The 13538-nt window shown below is 39.2% G+C and overlaps 1 protein-coding gene across 1 annotated transcript in view; it reads right to left on the reverse strand.

The window, feature by feature from the left end:
• Positions 1-12190, reverse strand: part of rab26 (RAB26, member RAS oncogene family) — a 122211-nt gene extending 110021 nt beyond the window's left edge. Inside the window, exons 1-2 of the mRNA XM_084938315.1 lie at positions 11694-12190; positions 7639-7749 (exon numbers count right to left, since the gene is read on the reverse strand). Coding sequence (XP_084794441.1) covers positions 7639-7749; positions 11694-11870 — 288 coding nt within the window. The 5' untranslated portion in view covers positions 11871-12190. The remainder of the gene's footprint in view (positions 1-7638; positions 7750-11693) is intronic.
• Positions 12191-13538: the final 1348 nt, after the last annotated feature.

A 13538-nucleotide genomic window follows, 5' to 3' on the forward strand; every position in this document is an offset into this window, starting at 1 on the left:
CCTCCAAAATAGATGGATTTTAATGCCTCACTTTTTCCCCCTAAAAACATTTTAGGTGACGAATTTAGCCGAAATGTAAAAAACAATTAACTGAGGTGTTTTCTCTGATGCAAAGTACGACTTCTCTCTGTCTTTGGTCAAGAGGATAACGGGTTTTGATGTGATTTTGTATCGATCACGACACATTTCTAAGGAACTAGTTTAATTTGCCCTAGAAGAGAAACAGTGTCTTCCAGTTCTGCACCATAAATCAGTCCTGCAGCTTTTTTTCTCCAAATCTAACCTTGGGGCTCACAAAGTAAAACACAATAGGAAGTGACTTCTCTTTCAGTGAGTAATTTACCAGAGAAGAGGTACATTTCTGGAGCATGCAATCATGTTTAGAATGTGCAGAATAGAGTCTGACTTGCAGGTCTGAGATTTCTCAAAAGCCACTTTCAGTATCTGCTGCACCCTTATTGCTTCCATCTTACAAACTAATTTATTTTCTAGTTAGTCATTACCAAGGGGGATAAACACTGTGGCTATTATTTCTCCTGTGTGTTTTCAGTTGTTCCACCTTTGGGCATCAACATACATGTTAAAATCCTGAGCTCCGTGTGCACTGAAAGGATCTGTGATCTCTTCTGATTTTGTGCCAAAAAGTGACAAAGCAATTTTCATCAAATCCAGCCCATCAGCTTACAGAGAAATATTTTAAAATGTAAAGTTCAGATATTTAAGACATGATGATTATGCAAAAGTAAAACCCTGAAGCTCAGTCAAGACCATAATAGTCAAAGGATGATTGTTATTTCCATCTGCATTCATTTATATTTTGCAGCATAGCTTTGTTCTGGGACCTCCCTGCTCTTCCATGCGAATACGTGGAGTGCATAAATTGGGGCGAGTACACCTCGCTGCTCTACCATGCAAGACACCAGCACACCATGGAACACGCATCAGTGACTACAGATATAGCACTTATTTAGTCAGATAGAGGATGAAAGGAGGGACAAGGGTAGTGGTGGGTTGCAATATGGCACCAACTGTGAGTTAGATTAACACTCGATTTAGTTACATCAGTACTTTATACCAGCAGTCCCCAACCCCCGGGCCACGGACCGGTACCGGTACTTGAGTCGTTTGGTACCGGGCCACGAGAGTTGAGGCTCGGGTGTGAAATTTATAGTTTTCTGGGTTTTTATCGTTATTTTTTTTAATCATTTTTATCATTAACTCTTTTTCCCGTGTTTTGAATAAATCGTCTTTTTTTAGGTACCAGTACTGGTTTTTTTTGTTGTTGTTGTATTTATCCGTGGCACCTTACAGGCCAGTCCGTGAAAATATTGTTGGACATAAAACGGTCCGTGGTGCCAAAAAGGTTGGGGACCGCTGCTTTACACCACCAGTCACCTCAAGGCACTTAATATTGAAAGGTAAAGATCGAACAATAATACAGAGAAAATCCCAACAATCACACGGCATCCTACGAGTAAGCAGTTGGCGACAGTGGGCAGGAAAAAAACCTTTTTAACAGGAAGAAGCAGCCAGCAGACGCAGGCTCAGGGAGGGGCGGCCGTCTGCCTCGACTGATTGGGGTTGAGGGAAAGGAGTCGGGACAAAAGACAAACAGGTAGAGAGCAAGATGATTAAATGTAGAGTGGTGTATAAGCACAAAGAGAGTGAAAAAAGGTGAGTTAAGAAGAAACAGTGCATCATGGGAAGCCCCCAGTAGTCTAGGCCTATTGCAAAATAACTAAGATGGGGTTAAAGATATGCCTTTTTAAAAAAAAGAAAAAAGAAAAAGAAAAAAAAGAGAAAAAAAAGGAAAGTTTGAAGCATAATCTTAAAAGTAGAGACGGTGTCTGTCTCCTGAATCCAAACTGGGAGCTGGTTCCACAGAAGAGGGGCCTGAAAACTGAAGGCTCTGCCTCCCATTCTACTTTTAAATATCCTATAGGAACCACAGGTAAGCCATCAGTCTGAGAGCAGTGCTCTATTTGAGTGACACAGGACTACGAGTCTTTAAGATAAGAGCCTTGCAACTGATTCTGGATCAGCTGTCCCTCCTGTCTAGACATTTGTATTCCCACATACAATGACACAAGCAAAACATGTCACATGGCAGTTAGTTCAAAAAGAAAATACAGTGAGGTGGTCAACACTGCCCTGCGTGTCATGCTCTGATAGACTGTTAGTGTGTGTGTGTGTGTGTGTGTGTGTGTGTGTGTGTGTGTGTGTGTGTGTGTGTGTGTGTGTGTGTGTGTGTGTGGCCTGGAAGGAGCAACAAACACACACAAACCACGTGTGTCGATGTGAGCTGTGCAGCATTGTGTTTAATGATTAGCCAGCCTGGTGCTGTGCAGCATTTAAAGCTGTGTGAATAGGTGGAGAAAGGGACAGAAAACCACATTATGGTAATAAGAGAAAACACAAATAATTAAATGCAGACACACACACACACACACACACACACACACACACATGTATCATCGACAGCAGGGAAGAGAAACGGGAATACGATCTGCCATTCCTCCACCATGGAACAGGTAAATCTCGTCAGAAATTCTAACAAACCTCTCCCAGGAAAAGACAACAAATAAAAATAGAACAGGAGAGAGGTCGAGCAGCGTTTGAAGTTTGATTTCTGACTCATCACTTCTTCCTGTCAAGTGAAATATAAATAGATGGAGAGAAAAAAGCAGGCAGAAGTACCAAAAACTTTTTTCCCCTGCTCAGTGCTGAGACATATTCCTCATTATCTTAAATGTAAAAAGGTCACATTGCTGCACAATCCTGACAGAGCCGATAGTGCTGGTTTCTAACACTCACAGCCGCACTCAGTGCTGGAATATATGACATTTTAAACTTTACGACAGCACATTTACAGCACTTCAGTTTCAGTGCTTCTGCCCTAATGGCTGTATGAACACACAGGCGGCACTACTGGCAACTCTGACATCATATTTACACTTCAACAAATTAAAAAAAAAACAGGAGATAAGTTTTTGTTAACCTGCTCATAAAATCTGTTATTGCCTCACATCTAAGAGATCTTTAAAAACTCACCCAAGTAACTTACCAGTATGAGCAATTTAACTTAAAATATTCATTTTAATTAAGCGTGGGGTGAGAGTCGAGGTGACCTGTGCGGCACTGTGTCGGCTGCAAGCTGCTAAATATTAATTACTTATCCTCAAATATCACTGACAGTGCCAATTAAAGATTTTCACTGAGCTCTAAGGATACTACCCTCTGGTACCAGGGAAGTTATGAGAATAAAGACACCCAAATTACCCAGGCGTCCTTGCAGATAAGCTCCGGCGCCCATCATTTACTGTTCAGCACAAGCTGATAACATTATCTACAGCAGAGGGGTTAAGTAAAGACAAAATGTTAATGGCAAGTGCCTCCAATTTTCTTTTGAAAGGGAAATGAACTCTACTAATGTAGGTAGATATATTCTTAGAAGAAGCAACACACTCAATGAGAAGCAACACACACCTTTGGTCATTTTTAGCTAGGGCTAGCTAACATACAGGGAATCAGACCACGTTTCTGATCAATTTAAAGTAAATTTTCTTACTAAAGAGAGACATAATGTAGGTTCTGCTGTTTAAAACGTTCATCCTGATGATAAACCGTACATTTACAAAAGCAGTCACACTAAAGTGTTAATCACACATGGATTATTTTAAGGTCTAACGAGCGTATGATCCCATATAAGTAGCCTGACGAAACGAGCGCATTTCAAAAGACCGTCAAAGGAGTGCTTCTTTCAGTGTCTAGCCCAGATATTCAGGCTCCTAATAATAACTGAAATCTGTCACAAAGTGCTCAAGACTTCAAAAACATATATACAGAGGCAGAGACTGAAGAGATGAGCGTCTGAGCAGACGCACTAATGAGGAGTAAACGGTAATGTCAGCATGTGTGGGAGTGCTTGTGAGTTATAGACCTTGAACATTAGAGCAAGGATTTTAGTTGTCACCTTTGTCAAAAAGTAAAACAGGCATTTTAAAAAGGTTAAAGAAATCGCTCTAATTGTTTATTTATTTATTTTTTGAAAGTGTGGTTCTTTCTGTTGTGTCAGGGGAGAAATCTGACTCATATCAGGTGATAGGAAAAGTTGTACACTAAAAGCAGGTGTGGGTGTTTGATCCCCTCCGTATGCCAAAGTGCTGTTGGGCTAGAAACAGATAATCAGTTTGCCCCTTAATGGCTGGCCACCAACGCGTATGAGTTATTGTGATACAGCTTGAATGCTCAGATCATATCATGAAATTTACTGTCCTACTGCCTTCTTGTAAGAACTGGATGAACTCAAAATCTCCATTTCTTCCATCAGGTCCAGCTCGTCTTTGCTTGAAGTTGACTTTTCTGTGTGTTTTTAGGATGAATTTTTCAATGTTATTGATGTGTCTATGTTACCTGACAAAACTGCATCAGAATCACGCTCAGTGTGTAAAGGTCTTAAGCACAAGTACCAAAAACTACATCACGTCTAAGTACCACTCGAAGCTGGCTCTAAAAGTGATTAAATACCCGTAGACTTTCAAAGCCCATCGTATGAATTGCATTTAGCTTCACAGGATACTTCCCCCTTCAGAACAACTCTGAGTTGGGTGAACTCATCCACCTGGATCCTGGACTTCGCTTTGATTAACAGATTTACGATACAGACAGTGGAGGCTAGGCCTGCTATGCCTCACCTCTGCTAACTGGACTCATTAAATTGGACCTATTCTGTATGCGTGCACCTTTTACCTGCTCTAAAACCATTTAGATTGATAATCTGACTGATGCTAAAGCTTGCTACATGGTACAGACCACACAAGATGTTTGGTTTATGAACGAGATACTAGTGTTTTATTAGCTTGCTAGCCAAGCTAGTTAGCATTAACTTATCCCTTAGCACATCAACTTAGCATAAATGTTTTCACTTCTGGCTCCAAAAAAGCCCAAGAAAAATGTTGAAGCTTCAAAATATAGTCCAAAACAAGTGACATCACACTGGCTACTGTTATGTTGTCTATGTTCCAGGTTCATGGTTCTTGTTTTGCCTACAGTATATGAGTAAATAAATGCTAATGAGATCCATCTGGATCTCTATAAATGCTAAAAAGACTTAGGTAAAGTATATATAAACTCTTAAATATGTATCTTTGAAATAACCAATAATATTTTTCATAATAATCAGCTCACACTGTCCCCTGTACTGTAATTGCCAGGAAAGATGGTTTCGTGTCATAGAAGTGATAATGAGGGGACAAACACACAGAGCACGCTAACAGCCAAAGCTCGGTTGGGATAACAGGAGTTTTTTGATCCAGAATCTGTAAAAGTTTAGGGTTTATTTTTTAGCTCTATAGTCTGCTTGCAAAGTAATAATGACCACTTTTTTCTGTTACACAGTCTTTGTGGCCAATGACTGGAGATAAAGCACTTTTATCTATTTTTACCTCTTTTGCTGTTCTGTTTTTCTTGAGTCTGAAACAGCGTTATGCTGTCTAATGTTGTGTTCAGCACAGTTCCAATCCACAGTTTGCAGCCTTTGCTTGCGACATCATACCTTTACTTCTTTTATATGTATCATGAGACCCTGGCTGCCCTGGTAAAACAGCAACTGATATGTTAAATGCTCAATAAGCAGCATGGTTCTCTAAAATTACAACACAGAATGCTTCCCCTGTGTGGTATCAATGAATATACAACAAAAGATGCCCTGGTATGCTGCATTAACAGTGCTTTCAGATATTGAAATGTACCTACTTTCTACCATTAAACACCCTCTACTATAACTGTTTATAGTCCCAAGTTCTGGCACTTCAAGTGTGACCATTTTTTTCTTTCTTTCCTTTTTTATATGTAAGCCTCGCATGTAATTTCCCCCAGGGCACGACGGGCAAAAATTGGGCAAATAACTCAATAAATTAACTTAGTTTAACTAAAACTTTTTCATCTTGTTCCATTCAGTTTAAATGGATTGTGTTGCCTAGGGGACAGAGAGGGTTTAAACTTTTAAAGGCTAGTCATTATAGCTGAACCCTTTTTTCTAGCGGCTGCTACTCACTCGCAGTCAGACAATAATATGCTCTCAATCTCTCCCGCTTGCTGCTGCTATCCTTGAAAATCAGTGCACTTCCCAAGTGAAGAATTTAAGAGGTACTGATTTTGCACATGAAGGCCGGTTCAATCGTCAAGGAGAGCACTACTGAATGTGTGAAAGCAGCTATAAAGTTTCCTCTCTGGCACTGCAAAATACTCCCAGTCCTGATTTAAACCTACAATTTTTGACAGAAAATCTTTATTAAATATTTAAATATTTATATTTAATAAAGATTTAATAAAGACTTTAACACCAAGTTTACACTTGGTGTTAAAGCTGTCAAAATATTATTTGCCAGACATTGAAAGCTTTAATAAAGGTGTTATTAATTAACATTATGAGGAAATGTAGCCTTTCTCATTGTTATCATGCTTTGTGTAAGCCTCCCTCTTTATTAATATTCAATGTAAAATCTCAGTAGTGCTTGTATAAAGGGAAAATCTAGTAAACATAGGTCTAAGAATCTCCATTCTATGGATCATGATAAACTCTAGCTCACCACATCTGTGTTATGATATTTTATTTATAAATATATTATTTAGGAATGTCACAATACCACACAAAAAAACCCTGAAAAAACCCAATATGCTACACAGCTACACACAACTTTAGGAGGTCCTGTTATGAGCAATTGCTATGCTAGCCTGGCTTTTGTGGTGGGTGTGGGCAGAACATTCATTTCAGGATTTTTAAGACATTTTTTGTAGTATCCCCGACACCCACACCGTTTACAGTACCCTGAATTTTCAACATTTTCCCATTGACTTGATTTTAAATATTTATCTGTTCAAACAAACTACTCTAAAATTACAACGTAGACCTGCTGTTTCTCCTCGCATTATAGTACACTGTTGTCACTTGGCTGCAAATCGATCGCTAGCTGTTAGGCTATTTGCCTTTGGCTACACTAGCTAATTCCCAAATTTTGGCACTTAAGATGATTCATGTTAAAGAAAATGTCAGCTGCTTGCCCCAAGTACATTGTTCTGTCAATTTTTTAACTTATTATTATTATGTTAATTTATTCAAAATAGCCACAGCTGCTGTTTAGCAACCACAGATAGCACCTCCTGGTGGCTCTTAAAAAAATTCAGGTTTAAGGTACTTGGGCATTGGCTTTTCAGACTTGGAGGCTTCATGCATATTTTATACTTCTGATACAGCTGTAAACCTTGCATGTGTTAGTGCAAAACAATTCCACTAATATGTTTCCTGTTTCGACTGCTGATCGACTTTTTGGAGGCAGTGAACATCTCTAGCATTTCAAAAATGTCCCAAAGATTCGGAACCATATGTCCTCCATAAAAAAAATCTCTGGCACAACTCACACTGCAAACAGCTACAATTCTCAGAGACAGACTAAGTTTGAAAAATAGTGGGAAGAGATTTCCTTTGGATGGAAGCATCAGTCATAGCTTATGATATTCACATAGGGACTATAAGGATAGAATTTAAAATTTCTCAGTAACTTGACAAAGCGTACATTTGGCTGAAGAAGCAATGACGTCAGCAGGCAGACACAATGTAGCCTACATGCTAATGCTTACCCTGAAATCAATGCCCACGGTGGAGATGAAGCTCCCAGCCAGAAAGGCTCCATCTTTGAAGCGAACCAGCAGACAAGTCTTTCCCACGCCTGAGTCCCCCACGAGCATCACCTGAGACAGAAGGTGACAATATATTGGTTCATAAAATTTTAAACCTTGCGCACGTGTGTGTGCGTGTGTGTGAAGATGTTTAAGATATATAAAAAAATACATCAACAAATACACTACACTGGGAAAAGGCAGCATGTACAGACCAATGGACACAAAACTGATTTTTTTATTACGTTTTACATATCACATTATATATAAATATATATACATTTTTCTCTAATTCAGTGGTCTACTCTGATATTGGTGTTCATTTAGCTTTGATTTGCCGTGTTCAGAGGTGACATTTGGTACACTGAACTGTTACAAGTGGGAGTACCACACAAAGTCAAAGTGGAGCTGTGATTTTGGTCAGTCTACCATGGGAACAGTTGCTAATCAGGGTGCATTATTAATACCAGCTGCCACCCACATAATGAGAATTTAGATTTGCATATGCCCAATGTAGAATATCATTAGTCTTTTTCATCTCCATTTCATACTTTAAATTATGTATGTTCTGTGTCAATGCTGTGTCATTATTGATTATTCCTCAGCCAAGTCGAGAGCCAAGACAGAGGTACAGAGAGATTTACTTCAAACAGTCAAGATATGATTGTACTACAGACTAATTCAAGGGGTTTAACAACAAGTATAGCATCAAGATACATATTTGTGAATCATTGCAGTTTGTCTTTTTTTGTCTTTCTGTTAGCTAAAGTATGTAAAAACCACCAAGTCAAATTTTGTGGTGGAGATCTAGAGCTTTGACAAAACTAAAAAACATTAAATGTTTGTGGGTATCCAGATCTGGCTCTTCCAGATTGTCACTCATAGTACTTGCTTCCAAGGCTACGTCCACACGTACACGGGTATTTTTGAAAACGGAGATTTTCCGTTTTCGGTTTAAAAAATAATCCCGTCCACACGTAAAGGCAGAAATGAAGGAAAACGCTGCTAGGAACATGCCAAAGCAATAGGTGGCGATATATTCCTAACCGTGTAGAAATGTTGGCCAATCAGAAGTCTAGAAGCCTCGGTGGGAAAAAGTAAACAAAACCTGGGCATAGAAGCAGAACCCAGTCCTATGTGTGGAGGGACAGTAACTGTGTGTGTATATGTAAGCATTTAAACACTGCAGAGAGTACAATTAACAGTAACAGTATTGTAGAAATTCATTTCACCGAAACAATAACGTGGCGCACAATGTGACGTCAAAAAATGTGCACACCTTTGACGCTGCGTTTTCAGCGTTTTCTCCGTTTTTCTCGTCCACAGGTAAATGCAAAAACGGAGTTTTCAAAAATATCCACCCTGGCCGGAGTTTTTAAAAATCTCCGTTTTCAGTGACCAAAAACGCCGTTTACGTGTGGACGAAAGGTGCAAACGCATAGGAAAATCTGCGTTTTCAAAAATACCCGGGTACGTGTGGACGTAGCCCAAGACTCCAGACGTTCTTGTGATTTGCAAAATAGGTTTTTAGTAATAGTTCTCTAGTTTTCTGATGGCTTTTCAAGCTTTTCTTTAGACATTTGCTGTTTTTTCACTCACCTTTACTCCAGTCTTATACCATATGATTAATATTTTTTTAAGTTAAGCCACTTGACATATACCTATGAATCATTCATGCATAAAAAGGTACCTAACTCAAGGGATGAACCAGTGTTATGTGTACACATAACAGACATAATTAAGCAAAGAACCAATTGTCAAAAAAAACACATAATTGATTTCAATGTCTTTAGCTGAATCCATAGAAAATGTTAAAGATGACACAGATTGACAGATATCAAATAGTATTTTAGCACCAACAAGAGGATTGCCAAAGAACTGAAAGTGTATCTTAGTATATCTTGGCTGAATGGGTGAAGGACAAAAGAAGAACCAAAACACCTAAAACCCTACAGTAGCTGAACAGTATCTGGGAAACAGGAAGAAAAGGCTGGGTTATGTGAAATTACACACAAAATTGGACTGAAAATCGGTTACAGAGATGGATGGATCTCCTCTGACCATATCCACGCATTCTGAGGACAGTTTGACAAAATAAGTCATCAAAGTGCATGGAGGAGGTCAGAGGAGAGGTAAAAAAGTGAGTCTCTACAGCCACTAAAACATGATGGAGGCTCAGCCAGTGGTGTTGGAAATCTTGTCAAAATTGATGGAATTACAAATGCAGATAAAAGTACTGTCTGATACTGATCCACCAGGCAAGACCTACTAATTGGAAAATGCTTCATTTTTCAGCATAGCAGTAATTCCAAGTACACTGTCAATACACTAAAAGTAGAAAAACACACAATGGAACACTAACAGTCATGGAAATATTGACTTTCAGGCTTACATTTATTTACATTTATTTATTTAAGTGTTAAGTTTGCACATTTCAATAAACTACTGCACCAATTTCCCATTTTCCTACCAAAATATAAACAAATGAGGAGTGGCTCAAGACTTTTGCACAACCGTGTATTTAGAATTGCACATAGTATAGAAAAACAGAAAAGATATTTAGATTTTTAAATGATGAAAAAATGTCTTTCATTTATAAGCTATAACTCAAAAATATTCTTTTAGACACATAAAGTGGGCTACACACACACACACACACACAGCGTAGATGTAGCTTGCGAAAAGGGAAGAAGGAAGGGATGCAAAAGCTGCATTTTTTTAACAGCCAGCAGTGGGCGACACCCTGCAAAAAACATCTGGGTGCACGGAAGTGTGTATGGCAAAAGAGTTTCCTGACGTCAGTAAAGACTTTCCTGATAAGCTTATGAGCTCATCTGCTTGTTTCTACTTATAACAAGTGAAACTTAATGTTAGTTTTGTCAATTTGTGTGCCCATAAGTGTGCATGAACGACATTAAAGCAAAGTATGCCGTATCATGTGACTGACAATCACCTCCTATGAGCACCAGTCAATCACATCCACCTTTTCACTCCTCACATCTGGTTTCAAAACACCAAGATGGTGGGGTTTTTTTTTGGGGGGGGGTTACATTTTTTGTAAGGGAAACTAAAACAGTCCTTCATCCCTGATGGCATCTGCCTCCTGACACAGCTATCAGGACATCTCAAACCAGAGCTTTACCATGAGATGGCAGTAGCACTTATTCTGTCAGCTCCACTCCTGTTAAACAAAAAGCGCCGCTGCTCTCCTTCACTGCAGTTAATTTATCTCATTAATAATAGAAACCTCTCTCCATCATCATCAGCTCTTCCATGTTATTGCACCGGACAACATGTGTGCAGCAACACTTAATGTTTCTAAAGTTCAGCGCTTGAAAGGAGACACCGGATGCACTAAGCAGCATTTCATGCATGTGCGAGCAGTTTGGAAGGTAAACATGAGGAAATCTCAAGCACAGAAGGAAAAACTGTCAAAAACACGACACTGAAAACAACATTTGTTTTCTTGCATAAGCACACAGCACAAAGTTTTTGTATATGTTACGTATGTTTTTCTGTTTTAAAGCACCTTGAGTGGCTTAAGAAGCCTGTTGAAAAATAGATGACAAGGTGTATGGTGTATATAGAGCTACTATCCAGCAATCAAAAGAGATGAGATGATAACTCAGAGAAACTAAACTAAAAGAAAATTCTGAAATAAAAATGAACACAATAGGGAATTATATTTCTTGGCCGAAACTAACTTCCATACACAGCCATGCCTGAAAACTACAAAAGTAGAAACAAAGTATAAAGCCCACTATTTTAAGAAAAAGCCTGCTTTTCAGGGCAAATAAATCATCTTTAATCATCTTTAGATTCATCTCTGCAAACATTCACTGTGATTTGTCTGTAGAGTCATGCATTCTACTGGACACAAGCACACTTTTAACTAAGAACATAAGACACTTTTTTCCTTTAAAGAGGGACTTTTTAAAATTGGCTGATGCTAATTCGCTTCACTTCTCAGGTAAAGTCTCTATAAGACGAATACCCTACGCTAAGCTTGTGCTCACCTTGAAGGCGATGTCATAAAACTCTCCGCTGTTGCTGATGGATGGTCTGCTGGGATAGACCAGCCCGGAGGACGGAGCAGCAGCTGCGGTCAAACCTTTCCCCGTCCTCCCGCTGCTCGGAGATGCCTTGGGGCTCTTGGAGCTCCCTTTGCCTTTCGCTGTCTTCTTCCTGGACATGACTCTGACGACCTGCTCCACTTCGAGCAATTAAAAAAGGAAAAACGAGGAGGAGGAGAGTGTGAACTGGACACTTTTCTTTTCTCCTTTTTTGAGTTCTAATCGGGGTGCGTTGAGGTGAGGTAAGTTCACCTGTGCGTCAAAATCATGACTGTGCGTAAAGCCTAAATTGGCAAGCGACAACAAAACGGAAAAACTGTCCTTTAAATAGAGGCAGCTGTTGTCTCCGCGGTGCAGCTGGATGACTGTAAATCTGAGGTCTGCTCACAATGTAAACAGCACCCTCTCTCGCTCTCCCTCCCCGCCTCTCTCTCCCGTTCTCTCGTAACGTGATGTTGGGAGCGGGAGAAGGCATGGTTCTGTGGAAAATCCACACTAAAACAAAAAATTATGCAGCACAAAAGCAGTCACGTTAAGCTAGAAAACAGATTTCTTATAGCTGATAATGCGGCACATCAAAGATACTTGATGAATGATCGGTCATTGTTTTAAGGAAGGACGAGAGACCGGAATCAGTCTTTTTACGGGGTAATGGAAGCTTTACAGTATTATGCACATCACTTGGCTTCCACATCTTATTTAGGCTGTGACTCCAAGTTTTTAATACAAAAACAGACTGCACTAATGTTTTGGGTGTATTTCCTGTCTTAAAGGTCCAGCTTGCTTCTGGCACCGATTCAGACTTTCAGTTAGCTGTTAGTGCTGTGCCATACTGCAAATTTTGGTATGATGCGGGGCAAGTATACCGATACCAATTACCGATATTCATACGTTTAACTTTTAAAGGCAGATGAGAGCAGTGTGTCATGACTTATGAGCTGAATCATCATCAATTTGCAAATTCCAATGACCACTAACTCACTGTGATTTTCACTTTTCCAATAATTAGTTTACACATCAAAACACATCTTTCAGCTTTTCATGTATTTTGAGACTGGGTTTATTGGAGACCTGGAATGTAAATTAGTCTGTCTGGGTTAACTTCTGTTTTTCAAGTGTGCTACAGGCTATAAAGAAAATAGACAGTCAACACAAAACGGTTCTGACATTTTCCATAGTTTGAGGTATATATATTAATTTGCAAAGAATGAAAAAAATTCAGTGGGCTACTTGCTCAACTTAGAGGATAAGTATCGATCCTATTCTGGTTTTATCAATCTGATACCAACACCACCGTTGGTATCGATGCTATCAATATTTGGATCAAACCTCCTCTACTTGCTGTTCTGTGCAGACACTTTCAGACACTTTCATGGCTTCGTATCTCCTGTGTCCAATACTACTGAGGCAGCTCCTCTTGGGTATAGTGCACAAGTCCAACAGCTGTTAAGCAGGCATATTTTGTACTGGTGTCTGAAACACTGGCCCTTTATTTACTTGGCATTGGAGCATAACAAAATTTAAAGTATTGCACAGCACTAAACTGCACATTTAATCTCTGAATCATTTTAATATAAGATAAAGAAGCACAATTTCAACCATGTGTTTCAGTTTTTCTACATGATAAAGAAATTCTGCTGTAGTAAATTAAAGGAATCTGTGAGCATGACTCTTTGGGATTAAATTGTAAGAAGTAAATGTGTAAAATTACAGAAATCTATAACCTAATTAACTTCGTGTATATGAATGGTCATAGGGGAGGTCTTTGTCAGTAGGGAAAAGCTTTAA

Source organism: Perissodus microlepis, chromosome 8 (genome assembly GCF_051167445.1).
Source record: "Perissodus microlepis isolate ML-2025 ecotype Zambia chromosome 8, ASM5116744v1, whole genome shotgun sequence".
NCBI lineage: Eukaryota > Metazoa > Chordata > Actinopteri > Cichliformes > Cichlidae > Perissodus > Perissodus microlepis.